This window comes from Wyeomyia smithii, chromosome 3 (genome assembly GCF_029784165.1).
Source record: "Wyeomyia smithii strain HCP4-BCI-WySm-NY-G18 chromosome 3, ASM2978416v1, whole genome shotgun sequence".
Taxonomy (NCBI): domain Eukaryota; kingdom Metazoa; phylum Arthropoda; class Insecta; order Diptera; family Culicidae; genus Wyeomyia; species Wyeomyia smithii.
Genome location: NC_073696.1, coordinates 137714108 through 137733798, shown reverse-complemented (window position 1 = coordinate 137733798; position 19691 = coordinate 137714108). Strand labels below are relative to the sequence as shown.

Below are 19691 nucleotides of genomic sequence, written 5' to 3'. Positions count from 1 at the left end.
TAATTCGTTTCTGTCAGGTTTGCAGTTACAGTAACAGACCGTGGTGTTATGTAGCAATCATTTTGGTGAATTTAAGTTGCATAGTTATTCTTCGTCAATTTTCGAATTTATAGCTGATCTACTATAAAGATCATGGATAGTTGGCTAACCAGGCGCAATTACACCTTGCGTACGAGTTAGCCGTTTGAATATTTGCTCTTCCTTTCAGCCTCTCATTCGCGGTGACGCAATCCAAATCTCAAGCACGAATCAGCGACTTACTTGCTTGTTCTTCTTGGTAAAAACCCAGCCAGCGCAGGTGATTAAATTCGGGAAATTAAATAGTTAGATGCATGAATCTAACGGGAAAGGGAGATGAAAACTCATGTTTGAATTTTCCGTGGAAGTTCGTTTGATCTGAGGAGCAAACCAATCTCGCTTCGATCATTTACAATCGAACGGCGAAATAAGCCAGAGTGTGTGATTTTGTGTTGTTCTTGATTCGTATAAGGTGTGTTTTAGCATAGTAGTTAGTTGTATTGAGTGTTGTCTCTTCAATAGGTTTAGCGCAGTTAGGAGTAGTTAGATTTAGTGGAGACTTTGCCAGCAAGTGCGGTGAGGATAAAAGGTAACGTTGAGTTGGATTGGCTATAATGGTTTTTCGTAACCGCGTCGAACAGCCGTTCGACGGCTATTTTAATGCGCTTGGCGAAGCCATAAACCCACCGCCAGCAAAGCTCATCCACCCTCCTACCGCACACTCCTGGGACGCAGGGTCAGCCAGGACAAGGCCCATTCCGCCAGCCGCCGCACACTTAGGCGGTCTATGCTGACTCGCTGATCGGACTGATCGGCACATGCAGCCCATATAGAACCGACGCCATCGCAGAAATCCAACCGTACCTGCGGTGATTGCTGTTGTATGCTGATTGCAGTAGATCATCACTAATTACTGTTGAATGCCGAACAATTTGTAAAGGAGCGGTGTGAGTAACCGCCGAAAGAGTAAGTACGCTAGATATGAAATCTCTGCGCATAGTTAAAGTTCAGCCGAGGCTCTAACCCGACTACTAGCGTAGTCAGTTTATGGCGTAGTCATTAGTTCTCCACCTTCGCACACTATAGTCTAGAAAATAATATTAAATGGCCAAATTAGTTAGTTAGAGAACGTTTGTAAATATAAATGTTCAATTAATATAGTGCGTTTCCCTGGTAGTAATGTTTATATGAATTAGGTAGTCCAAGGTATCTCACGTCCCGCGTTCGTCTTGTAGTGCTTTGTTTGTTACTCCAAATGGACGGCTTGGAAATACCGTCCCCGCACTCTAGTTTCTGTACGCTGGACAGCTATCTTATCGTTCAGAATTGGTCCAGTGAGGAGAATTCACGAGTTCGGTGTTTTGAGGTTAAGGGCTTTTCTCGCGAATTTCAAGTGGCCAGTGGTCCTCTTTGGCAAGTGGTCCTCTTTGAGGCGACGCTTAAGCCACTTGCTTGCAGATACGGGGAGCGAAACTGCAGATTTGTGAGTTTCTGGCCCGCTACATTATTTTCTAATGTTCGGTATAGTGGTAACCATCTTCTTTTCGTTATCTTCCAAAGCCTCACTTGCAGCAAAAAATATTCGATTATATACCAATCCATCCTAAAAAATGTCTCTGATGTTTGGCTCAAACCGCCAAATTCATTATGCCAAGTCTTGTAAATATTAAGTGTCTTGCCAAAGCAGTTTTTAATGTGCTCAAAAATTATCGAACTTCCATTTGCTGAATATTAAAACAAGTCTTATGGGAAACTGATAGCAAGTGGTAATAAATTGTTGACAGGTTGACCGATGTCAGTAATTTAAAATAACAAGATATACTACACCGGTGCGGGAAACGCGAAACAGGTCTATATTAACTAATTCTATTCAGGTTTTGTTGATGTAAATCTAGTGTAAAATTGTTTCAAAAATATATCACTGCTGAAAATACCCTAAGTTTGGTGTTTTCACTTCTCGTAGATCTTGTAGATGATAAAAGTAAACTTTTCATCTTCTTTCTTTTGTTTGTTTTAGTAAAGATTTTTTTTTTACAAAAATAATTTTTTTTGTGCCATGGTTACCGATTCAACATTCAAAAAACAAAAAACCCATATTAATCCACCTAGCGGTGAGACCCACCCTTTCTCATACAAACTTATTATTTGTTTAAATAGATTTACACGAAAACTTTAATTTTCAGGAAAAATATGCACCTTAATAATATTTGCTGGACTATACACATAAGAACATACATCAACACATTCAAATAATATGAAATATATATGGTTCAAATATATGACGCAAAATTTTTTTTGATCGGGGTATAATTTAAACGTAAACGTCGAAACGTACTCATATTTAGGTTGGACTCGATTATATATCATTCGATAAAATATTATTTTAGATTCGATTATTTATAGCAGGATTTTTTTTTACTTCAAATATGCTTTCTTTTCACAACTTTTGTACCATTATAAAATTCATCAGTTAACCCTCAACTAGCCCGTTCATCTGATATGACTATTGTTCGAATCGATTGTGCAATTTCTGAGATAATGAAGTTTCGTGATTTTCACATTTTGATACATTACAGACGAAGTTACAGTCCGATTAGAGCAAAAATCAATAGGGTGTTATGAGGCAACTAGACCTTTCATTCGAAACTAATTTTGTGGAAATCGGTTCAGCCATCTCTGAGAAAGTGAGTGAGTTTAAGTAGTCCTCTGAATATGTTTCTTTTCATAGCTGGATTACTCATTTTTAAACATAACAGGCAAAGTACAAGTCCGACTGCAAAAAAAATATCAATGGGGTCTTATGGGACAATTGGATCTCCCATTTGACACTGATTCTATGAAAATCGGTTCACCCATCTCTGAGAAACATGAGTGAGATTAAATAGTCTCCACTACACGATTCTTTCCATAACTTTTGAACCACATGTCCAATCTTTATAAAATTCAAAAGTTAAGCGTTTTTAGGTAGCCCGTTCCTTTAAAATGAATTTTGTTCAAATCGTTTAGTTTCTGAGATAATAAACTTTCGTGATTTTAACATTTTGATAAATACAATACAAACTAAAAATCCGATTACAATAAAATTTGATATGGTTTTATGAGGTAACTAGACCTTCCATTTGAAAATAATTTTCTGGAAATCGGTCCAGCCATCACTGAGAAAATCAAGTGAGATTGAAAAGTTGCACAAACACACACACATATATGAGCCGTTGAGAGCAAAAGTGGTACATGTGCCATTTTTCCACTTTTTGGTTTTTGTGCATAAATTGATGCAGAACGCAATCATGTTGTAGAATATCCAAGAAAAACCGAGATCTGATAACCTAAACCAAAGTTACAGCCAAAACAATTTATATTAATTAACATAATCACCATTTCGTTGAGAGCAAAAGTAGTACATGTGCCATTAAGTAAATTTTTCAGGAGATGCGATAAACGAGGTATAGTGGTAACCATCTTCTTTTCGTTATCTTCCAAAGCCTCACTTGCAGCAAAAAATATTCGATTATATACCAATCCATCCTAAAAAATGTCTCTGATGTTTGGCTCAAACCGCCAAATTCATTATGCCAAGTCTTGTAAATATTAAGTGTCTTGCCAAAGCAGTTTTTAATGTGCTCAAAAATTATCGCACTTCCATTTGCTTAATATTAAAACAAGTCTTATGGGAAACTGATAGCAAGTGGTAATAAATTGTTGACAGGTTGACCGATGTCAGTAATTTAAAATAACAAGATATACTACACCGGTGCGGGAAACGCGAAACTAATCTATATTAACTAATTCTATTCAGGTTTTGTTGATGTAAATCTAGTGTAAAATTGTTCCGAAAATAGATCACTGCTGAAAATACCCTTAGTTTGGTGTTTTCACTTCTCGTAGATCTTGTAGATGATAAAAGTAAACTTTTCATCTTCTTTCTTTTGTTTGTTTTAGTAAAGATTTTTTTTTTACAAAAATAATTTTTTTTGTGCCATGGTTACCGATTCAACATTCAAAAAACAAAAAACCCATATTAATCCACCTAGCGGTGAGACCCAGCCTTTCTCATACAAACTTATTATTTGTTTAAATAGATTTACACGAAAACTTCAATTTTCAGGAAAAATATGCACCTTGATAATATTTGCTGGACTATACACATAAGAACATACATCAACACATTCAAATAATATGAAATATATATGGTTCAAATATATGACGCAAAATTTTTTTTGATCGGGGTATAATCTAAACGTCAAACGTCGAAACGTACTCATATTTAGGTTGGACTCGATTATATATCATTCGATAAAATATTATTTTAGATTCGATTATTTATAGCAGGATTTTTTTTTACTTCAAATATGCTTTCTTTTCACAACTTTTGTACCATTATAAAATTCATCAGTTAACCCTTAACTAGCCCGTTCATCTGATATGACTATTGTTCGAATCGATTGTGCAATTTCTGAGATAATGAAGTTTCGTGATTTTCACATCTTGATACATTACAGACAAAGTTACAGTCCGATTAGAGTAAAAATCAGTAGGGTGTTATGAGGCAACTAGACCTTTCATTTGAAACAAATTTTGTGGAAATCGGTTCAGTCATCTCTGAGAAAGTGAGTGAGTTTAAGTAGTCTTCTGAATATGTTTCTTTTCATAGCTGGATTACTCATTTTTAAACATAAGAGGCAAAGTACAAGTCCGCCTGCAAAAAAAATATCAATGGGGTCTTATGGGACAATTGGATCTCCCATTTGACACTGATTTTATGAAAATCGGTTCACCCATCTCTGAGAAACATGAGTGAGATTAAATAGTCTCCACTACACGATTCTTCCCATAACTTTTGAACCACATGTCCAATCTTTATAAAATTCAAAAGTTAAGCGTTTTTAGGTAGTCCGTTCCTTTAAAATGAATTTTGTTCAAATCGTTTAGTTTCTGAGATAATAAACTTTCGTGATTTTAACATTTTGATAAATACAATACAAACTAAAAATCCGTTTACAATAAAATTTGATATGGTTTTATGAGGTAGCTAGACCTTCCATTTGAAAATAATTTTCTGGAAATCGGTCCAGCCATCACTGAGAAAATCGAGTGAGATTGAAAAGTTGCACAAACACACACACATATATGAGCCGTTGAGAGCAAAAGTGGTACATGTGCCATTTTTCCACTTTTTGGTTTTTGTGCATAAATTGATGCAGAACGCAATCATGTTCTAGAATATCCAAGAAAAACCGAGATCTGATAACCTAAACCAAAGTTACAGCCAAAACAATTTATATTAATTAACATAATCAGCATTTCGTTGAGAGCAAAAGTGGTACATGTGCCATTAAGTAAATTTTTCAGGAGATGCGATAAACGATAACACTCTAATAGTAAATTATTTTCAACATTTTTTTTCTAACATAACTGCACTAAATCATTGCTGGAAAGGTTACATAAGACGGTACATGAAAGCATAACGAGTTCTGGTTGAGAAGCTTACACAAACTTCAATGGAAAAACATGTACCACTTTTGTTCTACGGCTCATATATATACATACACACATACAGAAAACGCTCAGCTCGTCGAACTGAGTCGAGTGATCGAGTGATCGGCCCTTTGGAGTACTTTTATATCTACCGTTTTGCCAGTGATTGCTATACCTTTCTAGGAGAAAGGCAAAAAATAATGTGACTAAAATCATATTATTACTTGATGTACGAAGTTAAAGAGTACTTACTAATTTAACACTTGGTTCGTTCATTTCGGTATATAATTTTGAAATATCCATATCCAGATCCAGCTGTGCTCCTTCATTACAATCGACAAAAAGGACTAGTGACTTATGTTTGAAAAAAACAGCTAGCGATCTTATTGTAGTAGTTTCATTCATTCCAGGAATATCTAAATATTTCGATAGTAGTTTAGTATTCGCGCTTACATCAACCGTAACTGAAATAAAGAACGGAATTATAAATGAAATTTGAAACATTGACGTAGTTATTTGAACTATAAAAAATATTTTAATCAAATAAATAATCTCCTAGGTCTGGTCTCGAGCTATGATACTGGCCGAACAATCCAGTTGTCGTATATTAGAATCCGGTAATAAAATTAAAATTAGAATCGGGAGAGCCTGTTACTGTCAGTAGGATCGTAGCGCTCACCCCACAATTCTCCTGTGACCAGGAAAATTGGTAGCGAAATTGGCAGCGAAACCTATGTATAATAATCAGAAGGTCAAATCCCGATAGCGAAATGTGGCACCACCAAGAAACGTGGCACCACCAAGAAACGATTAATTTCTATTATAGCTAGTGTTGCCACCTGACATGGATATCTTGCTAGGAGATTTCCAATATTAAGAGCAGAGGGGGGGGGGGAAGGGAGGGTGGCATTAAATTGCTTGTTGAAATTCAAGTAATTAACTTACTAAGTTCCTTGACTTTCCAGTAAGAAAAATTTATTTGTTAGTAACTAGTTGTTAGTAGCTTAAGTATTTATAATAAATATTAGTAAATAATGTGTACAAATGGTTGCTTTTCAACACTGTTAAAAAAATCATAATTTTATTTGCTTGGGCTTGTTTGCTTTCGCAATTAGGCTTTATAATTCGTAGGGATTCAAACCTACTTGTCAAAAAAGGGAAGTAAACTTACAAATAACCTAATTGCTAACTTATTGGCTATAAAGAGAGCTTATCGTAGCAATTGAGGATTGTAGCGATTTTTGTCGAAAATTGTTAATTATTTTATTTGACATAACTTCTAATGTTTCAACACATTAGTAAGCCTATGTAATTCGAGTGTACCAAACCAAGGAGGACGCTTCAAAATCATATTCAGAATTTTATTGTGAATCCGTTGAAGCGTTTTCTTCCTTGTTAAACAACAACTTGGCCAGAGCATAAAGCATTGCTGGTCTAAAAATTTGTTTGTAAATCAAAAGTTATTCTTTAAACAAAGAATTCCTGTTTATGAGAGGATATAAACATCTCGTATATTTAATGCACTTAGCTTGTATACTCTCAATGTGCTCTTTGAAAATAAGTTTTTTATCGTAAATTAGTCCCAAGTACTTAACCTTGTCAGACCAACTTAAAATAACCCCATTCATCTTGACAACGTGATTATTGCTTGGCTTGAAGAAAGAAGCCCTAGTCTAATAGGAAAAAAATTATCAGTTGAGTTTTAGAAGCATTGGGAGAGATTTTCTACTTTTGCAAGTAGGAAGAAAAAATATCTAAACTTTTCTGCAATCGACTGCACTGCTTATAATCGCATACCAGTCCCACCTGCATTCTTGTCGTTCTTATAAAGAAGTTATGGTAGGTGTCTATCTATCTATATCATGTCGAAAATATGGGAATTAACCACGCTCAACAGTTGAAATAACTTAAGCAAGCAAAATACCTTTACGCGTTGTTTTCTCAACATGATGAAAATGAAGATGGGACTGGTATATGATTATAGGCAGTGCATAAGACACGAAGACTTTTTTCCTTTTACGGAAATGCTTGTGTCATCGCAGAACAATGACTTTGCACATCCTGGAAGCGATTCAGGAAGATCTGAAGTAAATATGTTGTGCAACCAAGACTGAACCTTGAGGCACACCTGCTCTGACAAGAAAACTATCAAATTTTGAATTCTGATAGACAACCTGTAGATTACGATCAGTAAGATAGTTGAATTTTTGGTCCATGTTACAGAAATTAGATCTCGTTGGCAAGTACGGCATTGGATGATATGCTTTTCACCTCCGCCAAGCTTCCTATAAATTTCCCACTTTACACGCACGTTATATACAGCTTGTGCTTTTTCAAAAAAATTGAGTTGTTAACTGCGGTTAAACTGAATTAAATAGTTCACAAGGGAAACTCCAGTTCTCTGACTGTTTTCACCTCGTGATTTCTGTTTCATAAGAATTATTTAGGTAGGGGCTATGCCAAGTAATTCTGTCAAAGTAATTTTAATCTCATCAACGGTTTGATCGTTGGTGAGACCTTTCAAGACAATCTTCGACCTTTCAGACAATCGTAGGTAAAAAAATTGTACATCTTGTTAGTTAAATACTGAACAAGACGATCAAGAGTCGGCTAATAAGTCGGCTCATAAGCAGCATTCACCTCTGCGGCCAATTTAATAGGCCACTACAACGTTAGAAACAAACGTTGAAGGTTCCTTTTTGAATATATTAAATTCAGAAGAAATAGTTACCACAATAGGTGGAACTTTCTCCTTTTTAAAAGAATTGACATTTTGTGTAGTTTCATTCGTAATAACTTCCATTCCACTCGCTTCTTGCTCAGATGATGATGATGATGATCGTCCCACCTTATACCCCTACATCGGTTTGAACTGGACGATTTATCTATATGAGATATTTTTAAAAACATCATCAATCAACTTCACAGAAAGCCATCGTAATGCGTTCAGCATAAAACTCGAGGAAGTGTATCTATTACATATTAATATTATTCGCATAATTCTATTTTGTAAACGTTGCAATCTCAATATTTGCGTATTGTTTGCCAGGAATAAAATGGATGAGCAGAAATCTATATGTGGTGAAATAATTGACTTGTACAACTGAATTTTACTACTAATAGTCAATTCATTCTTTGACCGGCAGACACCGTATTTTTTGGCCATTTTTTTGATGACATTATCAATGTGAGACTTAAAATTTAATCTGTCATCCATTATTACTCCAAGATACTTTATTTCATTTACGCGATCAATCGTCTCACCATCAATTTCAATATTTACGTCTAAGCTGGAGTTGACTGAAGAAATTATCAAGTACACTGTCTTACTAATGTTTAACTTTATTTGCTTAAATTTTAACCAATTCGCTGGATAGTGTAAATCTTGGTTTAAAAGTGCTACAACATCAAGCGGATGCTTCGCTGCAATGCACAGAACAGTGTCATCAGCGAATAAATTAATAACACAGAACCGTAAAACTCGCTTCATGTCATTAATGTAAACAATGAATAAAATGGGCCCTAGAGCACTTCCTTGCGGTACACCAAGTGTATTAGCAATGGAATCCGAATCAAAATCGTTAAAACGAGTCTTCTGAGTTCTTGCACACAAATAACTTTCAAACCATTTGTATGCTGTCCCTACGATACCAAAGCGCTCCAATGTTTGTAACAATAAGGGCCTAGAAATTGTTTCAAAAACGCGTTTTAGATCCAAAAACACCGCAAAAATATTTTCTTTAGCCTCGATTTTCTCTTTCTATTTTGCTAACACCAGATTCAAAGCAGACTCACAAGAGTGACCCTCTCGATAACCTGATTGCTCTGGGATTAGCAAGTTTTTACTATTTAAATAGCTCATCAACTGGCCTTTTACAACAAGTTCTAATATTTTCTCTAATGTGTGCAACATGTTAATGGGACGGAACTCTTCGGCTTTATCCGTCCCAGTCATCTTGGGGATAGGAACCACAAGAGTCCTTCCAAACTTCAGGCACGTGCCCCGTTTGTAATGATTCTGATCTGTAAAAGTAATCTGTAAAAGTAATAGGATGAAAACCATCAAAGCTACAGTTATTGTTGATCGGCTGTATTATCTCGTCCGGTTCATTGACCAAATCAATGCTTTGATTGATCGATTGAACACTATCAACGAAATAATTGTTGAATTTCTCTGCTATTACTCGCGCTGATTGTTCTCTCAAACCGTCAAATGTTATGGATTGCGGAAAACTATCTTTATTTTTCATTAATGTTTTTAATATTTTCCATAACTTTTTGCTGTTATTTTGATGTTGACGATCTTCCTCTGTATATATTCACAACGGGCCTTTTCCAAGGCGCGTGAATATAAATTACGCGCGACAGTGTTCCTATTCCAATCATTGTTTTCGTTACTTCGGCAAAATTGTTTGTAATTTTATCTCTTTTACGTTTCAAACGTAAAAGATCCAAAGAGTACCAGCTGTTCGATTTATCCGATTCAATGTATTTTCCATAAACTAGACTACTGGTACACTCTTTCAGCGTATTGGTGAGAACAGCTGCTTTATTATTCAAATCACCAGTTATTGGGAGAAAATCCAAGCTTCTCAAAACAAGTTGAGACAATGCCTGCTTTGAATATCTATTCCAGCACCAAATTTTTACCTTTTCATCACGGTTTCGATCATTCTCTATCAAAATACAAATTGTCTCATGGTCTGAAATTTTACAATCAGCCTCTGTAACAGAATGAACGTTGTCAAAATTGGAAAACACGTAATCAATTAATGTACACTGATGTCTGGAAATTCTCGTAAATTCTGAAACCGTTTGTGTTAAATTGTAACTGCTTCAATTGATTCGAATTTGGCTCATTTAACCAATCAATATTGAAATCACCAGCAATGACATTTAATTTGTTGGTTACTTGATCTAGGGGAGTGATATGAAAGTCCAAAGTTTCCAATCGTCATGCCTCCTTCAACTGAAATTCCAAGGAACTAATTATTTTCAACAGATTCGTTTGAATTCGTTCGTCTGGAATGCGAAAGGCAAAAAGCAACTTTGTATCCCGAAAACTGTACTGATCAAATGCATCAGCATCTACTATATGAGTTTCGGTTAAAAATACTAACATGGACGTTTTGTTTCCACAAGATGCCGCAAAGCAACATAACTTGTAAATAAACCAGCAATATTCAGATATAATATTTCTAACTTCCTCTCCCATTGCGTAACTTTTAGCTGCTATTTACTAGAAAACATGTTGCTTTTTCTTTTTTCAAACAGTCTCCGATAAACCGGACACTGAGAACTAGAAGCTGGATGTTTAACGTCCAAATTCATTTTTAATTCTTTATTTGACTTTAAACAATTCACGCAGTTAAATTCAGTTGAAGAGCAATCAGATGTCTTGTGTTGCCCGCTACATTTGGAACATGTTTCGGGATTAACACACTCTGTGCTTTTAGACCAAATTCTCCACATTTAAAACAGCGCAAAACATTAATGGCCTCTTGTACAGGACACTTATCCCACCCAATGCTTACCTTTCCAGCACTCATCAAAGTGTTATAAGTGTCCTTGTCAACTTCAACAATTACGTTATATTTATTATATTTGAAGCGAGTATTTTCGTACTCCGCAATAACTTTCACTTCATTGATGTTGATGTCATTTTGACTTTTCAACAGGTCAATGAAGTCTTCAGAGGAATACCGATCACTCATTCCCACAATTTTCAACTTTGGTTACGGAATTGTGTGAATAACAGCACTATACTTTTCACCTAGATTGCTCTCTATATCTTTTTTCACAACCTCAACATTATCCCCTCAGCAATAATCGAGCCATTCTTTCCGTTCCTAAAATTACTAATTTTGTGTATTTTTGGATCCAATTTTTCTTTCAAAAATAACCTAGTATTTTCACTAGATTGAGAAGACTCGACTGGTTTGATCACAATGACCGGCCGAGCCTTACGGTTCTCTTTTCTTTGATTTCTTTTAAAAAAGGCCCCAGTTGACCCCGCTAAAACGTTCGCGTAGGTTTGTTTGTTGCCACAAAAAACCTTGTCATCGCGTCTCGAATCGTCCACAATCAGTTCATCGCGTGCTGAAAACATTTTCTTACTGGGATTTGAGTCCGATTCAGAGTGAACCGTTCTCTCATTACGTGCTCTCTTTCTGTTCATTGAGGCTGCATTATTTTCCCGATCTTTAATTTCAAGATATTTTTTGAAATCATTCAGCTTACTGGCAACACTGGTTTCAATGCATACCATACTCTCACGCAGAGAGTCACTGACCGATTTCAAAATTATCTCAATACCACTTGAAATTGCCGTGTTTATCTTTGATTCAATTTTGCTTTGGTCATCGGTAAGCGACTGAGACATAGATGACAATACACCCATAATCTTGGTCAGCTCACCACTCAAAGCATCAATGTTTCCACCATCATCTTGGGCTAATAGACATGATACACATTTAAACACAATATTATCATTATCATTTATGACTTTCGCTGCTATTTTTGTCAGTGGTGTGCAAACTCTATGGAATTGAGACTTGCATTTACCAACGCAAATAAGAGGATCATCGCTAATGCGAATGGTATTGCCACATTTCGCAAAATCCATTATCCCGATACAAACAAGCAGACGCCGCTGCAGACAAATACGCTGGTATCGTCCAGCAGCAACGGCAGAGGCTATAGGCAGCGAACAATGAAAAAAACAACAATGACATTTCAATCAGCAGCCGTAGCGTCTATGTGATATAGACGCGGTGGTCGGTACTGGCACAAATTAAATCAATAAAAAACGGAATAAATCAAAAGCATGCAAAGACACTTCTACTTATCCGTTAAGATATCCAATTTCGCCGTCGGATCACTAGCACTAGATCACCTATAGCACTTTATTTCACACAAAAAAGCTTTTTGAATTAGACACTAGTGGTACACAAGCTACCATGTTCACCGTATCACCAAAAGAATTTGCGCAGGCAAAATATCAAAAGAGTTTTCGCTGCAGACACTCGAATTGTCCGAGAGAGAATACTCTCTCTTTCTTCTCGTAGTGATGCGCGGTTTCTTTTTTCGCCCTTTCATTTCAGGTGATACGAAAAAAGTTAAAAACTAATGTTGAATTCAAAAGTAGGTAGTCTTAATAAAGACTGATGTGGAATAACTTTGATGTGGAATAACTTTCAGGTAGTCTTTAAAGTCAAAAACCAGTCCACAAGCAACCGAAAACACGTCTGATCTGTAGGACAGTTCAAGATGCGATATCTCGGGACTTGGGGGTGATTTTAATAAGGCGATATCCATAAACTACATAGACTCAGTTTTGAGCATTTTAGAGCACTCCGTCCCCCGAATACTTTCTTCCATATATAATTTTGAAAATGTGCATGGAAGTCAGACTTTAGCCGGACCCCCTCCTTCCTTAAGGTCTACGTGGTTATGAATAACGTGAACGAATTATAGGAAGTGGGCAAGATGCTTGGGGGGAGAGGGTAGCGAAGATTACCAAAAACCTGTCCACGTAGATTATAAATGGTCATTAAGTGTTGACGTTAGTTATGAATGACTTAGAACAATATGTGTTTAAAAAGGAAGATGAAGTGTACCTAAAAGAAGAATCAAGTCTCCACAAGTCTGAGATTTTCAATTCATTTCGTGAGTTTTAAAAACTTTTCTGAAAACTTAAAAGTTTTCTCAAAGAAAATAATCAAATGGCTTTTTTATGGTAATCAATTTTTAGTGTACAACAGCACACATCTACAACAGCAATTAATTTTGAATATGTTTACTTGAAAAAATAAAGAAAATAGGAAAAGGAGATCGAGTCGTCCCAGTCTACCTTATTTTTTCAACAAAATTAATTCATCTGGTTGGAAAATGATATTGTGTGTGATGATGGCGTTTTGAAATTTTCTTTATGCATAACTACATAATACAGGACACAACCCGATGAATACCAGATGCGTAAAGATTTTGATAAAGAAATACGATAACAACTCAAGAGACCCAGTATCCAAGTTTATAAGAATAGCACAAACTAAAACCAGAAATTTCTTTTTGTGATGTTAACCGAAAAATATATTCGTAAAATTAAACTCTTGCTCAACGACACAAATGCGTACAAACTGTAACATCCCACGAGCAAATTCCGAACCGTCAACAGCAATGTCATAAGACGATTGCTCGATCTCAAACTTATAGACAAACAACTTGAATACAGTTTATTTATTTATTTATTTATTTCGTCCAGCAAATGTAGACTACAGTTATAATAATACAATGTTTTCTTATATTCTATACATTATTTTCAGTAGTTAGTCGTTTTTTGATTTGATTTCTGCCCATACATTATTTTCAGTAGTTAGTCGTTTTTTTTTTGATTTGATTTCTGCCCATAGGACCTTCCAGTTGGTCTCGAGGTACGATGCTGGCCTAACAAGCCAGTCGTCGTAGGTTCGAGTCTCGGCTCGGGAGAGACTGTTAGTGTCAGTAGGATCGTAGCGCTCGCCCCGCAATTGTCCTGTACATCAAACAGTTGGCTGCGAAGTCTGTGTATAATAAACAGAAGGTCAAGTTCCGAATCGGAATGTAGCACCAAGGCTTTGCTTTGCTTTCTGTCCATAGTGATGTCGATATTCTCGCAATACTGATTATAGTGACGCATCATGCGATTTATTGGGCCATTTTTTGAGTAGTTAGTTCTGAGAGCTTTTCAAAAATATTTTACGATTTCTCAATTGACGACTGGGTGCATGAAAATTTAGTTGCGATAATAATTTAGAAAATTGCACGCGTTGAGAAATAATGTCATTGATAAAGTGAAGCATTGAGAGTTCGCGGCGTTTTTTAAGTGCTTGTATGTCTATAAGCATCCAGCGTGCTTCATATGATGGTAAGGGAAATGCTGTCCAATTGAGCTTACGAAGCGCGTACAAAAGAAATTGTTTTTGGACAGATTCAATGCGTTCCTCATGTGTTACAATATAGGGATTCCATACAATGCTACAATATTCCAGAATTGGTCGGACGTATGTAATATATAATAGTTTGATTGTGTATGGGTCTTGGAAATTATGGCCGAAGCGTTTTATAAAGCTCAGCATACTATTTGATTTGTTGATTATTGTGTTATAATGTTCTATGAATGTAAGTTTGGAGTCTAAGACTACGCCTAGGTCCCTTACGATTTTGCATTTTTCTAATGGTTGGTTTCCTAAGAAAATGTCAGTTGGTAGTGTTACTGTTTTTATGCTAAAGGCTATTGAATTACATTTTTTAATGTTGAGTTGCAATAGACTTTTGTTACGTCAAGTGTAGAATACATTAATTTCATTCTGGAATATTTCGAAGTCTTCTGCATTGATATTTCTATAAAGAGCTTCCCCGATCAGAAAGCATAACTAAAAAATTACAAAATTTTATCAACGTGAGATACAAATAACATATTTTGATACAATTTTGTATTTTTCCATATAACTTTGATAACAAAATTGAATCTGAATGAGTTAAAATAACAAAACGTGAAATGAAGTAGTTCTGAAACAAGTCTAACTGATTTTTCGTTTTCATCAAAACCTGTTGTTTCTAACAACGTTTGTTATTATATTGTTCTATATACTATCTTATTTTGTTAGAAAGCTGATATATTAGTAACAAATTTTGATATGTGTTTGATACTGGTAGAATCATTTCTGTTATAATTTCTGTTATTTTAACACCTTACGGGACCAAATTGAAAACACAGCCTGTAAGGTTTTTCCCGTAACAAACTAACAACTTCTGTTACATTTTTGTTCTTTCTTTCTGATCGGGTCATGTCGTCAGCATATACAAGCACATAAATTGATTTAAGAGTAAGAAAATGTCATTCACGTATAATATGAAAAGAAGAGGGCTCAGGTGAGAACCTTGAGGAACCCCGGAAGTTACTTCTATTGGGTTTGAAAAGGAATTTTGAAAGCGGACTATTTGTGTTAGTTTTGTTAAGTATGACTGCAGCCATTCCAAGAATTTTGTTTCCATTCCGTATTTTTCGAGCTTGAAGAGCAATAAAGGTATGTCGATTCTGTCAAATGCCTTGCTAAAGTCCGCATAAAGAGCTCCTACGTGGTTGCCGTTGCGATCCAAAAGATTTGTGGTAGTTGATCGGCCTTTATAAAAGCCGTGTTGTTGAGTTGTAATTTGGTTTTTTACTTGCTGAAAGATTTTTTCATTAATTATTGATTCAAATAATTTTGGAATGCATGAAATAATGGCAATTCCACGATAATTACGAATGTCAGATTTAGCGCCAGATTTGAAAATTGGCACTAAATATGAGGTTTTCCTGAGTCCTGGAAAAATTCCATTCTTCAGAGACATACTAAAGAGGTATAGTAAGGTGTAGATAGTTCTTCCGGTTCTTCCGGATAGTTCCGGTGGTCCCCGTGGCTCTGTGGTTAGCGATGTCGGGCGGCTAACTCTCCCACACGGGCTCGATTCCCGATCGAGTCGAGGATCTTTTCGAGCTGGAAATTTTCTCGACTCAGCACTGGGGCACGGTGTATCGTTGTACTTATCCTACACATGCAAAATGTGCCAAAAACAATATCGTTAACGAATTCTCTCAACTTATCTTAGTTGATCGAGCCCCCCAGGCTAAGCGTGCGATATTGTTGTTAGATAGTTCTTCTGCCAAGTTTTTGAGAAAAATTGGAGCTATTCTATCAGTTCCAGGACCTATCGCAGCGTCTAAATTTTAAAGTGCGTTCTGAATTTCGAATTCAGATATTTGATTGAAAAATATGATATTTCTTGAAAAAAGTGGCAAAAAGACTACACACGGTGTCTCTGGTAGAAGAAACTTATCCGAAAAAAAATAGTATCGCTCTTATACTCATCATTCGAAAGCTCAAGGTGTCCCCTTTAGGGAACATCCATAAATGACGTAGCTTTTTTTTAGGTTTTTTTAACTCGCCCCTGCCCCTTCGTTGCGTTTCGTCACAAAGTCAAGACCCCCTCTAGATAATTACGTAGCTTTATAGCACCCCCCCTCCCTCTCATGATATTTTTTGCCTGCTTTTGTTATCAAAAACACATGAATGAACAAGAAAAAACTAGAAAAATAATAAAAATAACCCTAAATAGACAAAACAATGATAAAATAGAACAATTAGAAAACAAAAAACACTTTTTTTCTTAGTTTCATTTTTGCTACGTAGCTTGGTTTGTTTCCCTACCCTCCCCCTCGTCACATTTCGTCACAAAACTCCAAACCCCCTCCTCCCCCTAAAATGCTACGTCATTTATGAATGTTCCCTTTAATATGCTACTAAAATTGAAATGTTCTATCGGTGGGTCCAGAACAATATTTTTTCAGCCTTTTTTTTTGTAATTCAAAAGCTGGTACTTATCAAGGGATTTAGGTGCTGGGGAGCCCGATCAGATAGTGTTGAAACCTTCAAGTTTTGTTTTTTCATATAATGGAACAATATTTGGCATAATCTTAGATTTTTTGGAAAGGGTAAAGTGGGGTAAAAAAGACTCGAAAATTTTGAGTCCACAAACTGCTGGAAAGACAAAAAAAGCTATAACTTTTTGTACGCTTAATAGATTTCTCTGAAAATTGATATGGTAATTCTATCCTATAAAAATATACAATGTCGGTTATTGAAAGTTGCCGTCGAGGTTACATAATTAGATATTTACATTTTACTTCAAAAACATAGTGATTTTTGGAGTTTTTTTTTGTCATCAGAACTAGGTCCTACAAATAAACAATAAGTTTTATAAATCAACTCAAGTGTTTTAAAAAAGTTAAATGCCCCGGGCGTTTCGAACCAGGACAGCACCTCTTAACAACCGGCATTTTTTATTTTTTTATAGGATAGAATGTCGATTTTTGATGAAATCAATCAAAATCAATGTAATCAAAGTCACAACATTTTATTTATTTTTTCAGCTGATTTTTCGACTCCTTATTTTTCAGCTGATTTTCGACTCCAAATTTTCAAGGGTCTTTTTTACCCCACTTAACCCTGTTCAAAAAATCTGATATTATGTAAAGCTTTGTTTTGTTATATAAATAAAAACAACCCTGAATATTTCAGTACGATCAGAGAACCCTGATAACTTTTTGTATTTCTGAAACATATTATATATTTACATTTCACTAGTTTTTCAATCACAAATATATGTTCGAAAACAAATTTTTCTAGACCCCCCGATAGAACATTTCAATTTTGGTAGGATATTAAAAGGGGCAGCTCAAGCTTTCGAATGACGAGTATTAGAGCGATACTAATTTTTTTGGATAAGTTCTTCAACCAGAGACACCGTGTACATATTTCATTACTAGTGTGTCCTACATTACCGTCAAAATGCATTCGTGATGGAAAGTTGTTACTTTTTAGTTTGGTTTTTACGTAATTGAAGAAGTTCTTAGAGCAAGACTTGATTTGCTGTTCGATTTTACGATTATGTTCTTCATGTGCAATTTTAATGGCTGCGTCAAGTTGACAGCAAATTTCTTGGTAATTTTGAAGATTTTCGCTATATTTGTCTTTTTTGTATATTTTATGTGCTTTTTGTTCTCTATTTTTAGGTTCTTCAATTGAGGATTAAACCACACTGGATATTTGTTGATGCTCGTACGTCTTCTTTTTTTAGTGGTACATTTTCTGATATAATTTGATTGATTATTTCATAAAATTTTGGTACTTCTTCGTTTACATTTCCTTCTTTACAAATTATACTACGCCAATTTATTATGCGTAGTCTACGTTTGATTTGTTCGAAGTCAGTTTTGTGGTATTCCGGTACATCCTCGTACTCGCAGTCGCTAGGTTACGAAGTGTTATTCACTACTATTGAATATTCAATTGCTGTGTGAAATGCTTCATTTTTCCATATGGGAGTCAATGATGCATCTACACAGAAGTCTTCAGTGCAGTTTGTGAATAATAGGTCTAAACATGCATTTTGCTTGTTTTTGACATGATTGATTTAATATAGACCGAGTTCTGAGGATTTGCCAAAAAGATACTGCAGTGTTTCGTTTTCGCCTACGACTGGGAGTAAGATAGATTCATTTTCAATGTCTACAATAAAGTCTGCATTACGTTTGTTAAAGTCGCCATAGACATGCAGTTTTACTTCTGGTTTCATGTTAGACATAATAGATTCTCAAGTTTTGAAAAATAATTCATATGAATGTTTATGAGCATGTTCCGGTGGAAAGTACACCGTAAAGGTCAAATTTTTTATATTTGTTGGATATTATTTCTTCAGAAGTAAAGTTTGCATTAATGGCAATGAGGACTCCACCACCTGACTTTTTTCGACTGGTAGACAAATTCCGGTCGTGTCGGAATACATTATAATTGTTTCCAAATACTTCATCGCTCCTTACGCTTTCGTCCCAGCTACTTTCAGTTCCTAAAATTATTTTAAAAGATGATGACAATATGTTTTGTTGAATTTCTTTCATTTTGCTTGGGCTTTTCATGCGATTGTAATTCTGACAGTAGATGAGAATTTCAGTCGCATTCTGTCGAGGAAGCTGTTGTGAATTTGAAGAAGTTTTTGGAAAAATATTAGGATGACAATTAAAATTTTCTTTTTCAGCAGAGGTTGTCAGTCTATTTGAAAGTTCAGCATTCTGTTCAGAATGCGAAAAATGTTCAGGTGTGCTTACGTTAATACTTGCCAGATGTGGCGTCCTTACTCGTAAAATTTTTTGGTGCTTTCACGTAATTGCTGTAAACGCTTGGTTCGTTCGCTTGTCAGAAAATTCTTATATGACAGCAAGTCGGCTTCGGCTTCGAGTGGTGTGAGCCCATATTCCTGATGAACTTCGATGAAAATGTTCCGTCGATGGTCGGGAGATGTGGAAAGACCTTTCGATGCTAGGAGCATTCTGATGTTGGTTGGCGTTAGCCCTTCTACACATACTGATGACGGTTGGTCGTTTATGAATGCCAGGTACAAGCGCACTATTTTCATTATATGCGGGTCGCGAAGTCTTGCTTTTAAAAAGCGCCAGTCGCCGTTTGTTGATTGCTGCGTTAAACGCACTATAGGATGCCGCATTGGATCTAGCTCGAATTGGCTGTCGTGCGGTGATGATGACGATGAAGGTGTACTTTTGTTGCTGATGCTGCTGTTTTTTTCTGTCTGGTCATTAAAAGTCTTTTCAGTTTGGTACG

The 19691-nt window shown here is 35.7% G+C and overlaps 1 protein-coding gene across 2 annotated transcripts in view; it reads right to left on the bottom strand.

Moving 5' to 3' along the window:
• Nucleotides 1-19691, bottom strand: part of LOC129731353 (cartilage oligomeric matrix protein) — a 531272-nt gene that overhangs the window by 418412 nt on the left and 93169 nt on the right. For both annotated transcript variants that reach the window (XM_055691254.1, XM_055691255.1), the window contains exon 5: nt 5746-5957. In XM_055691254.1, the coding sequence (XP_055547229.1) occupies nt 5746-5957 (212 nt within the window). The remainder of the gene's footprint in view (nt 1-5745; nt 5958-19691) is intronic.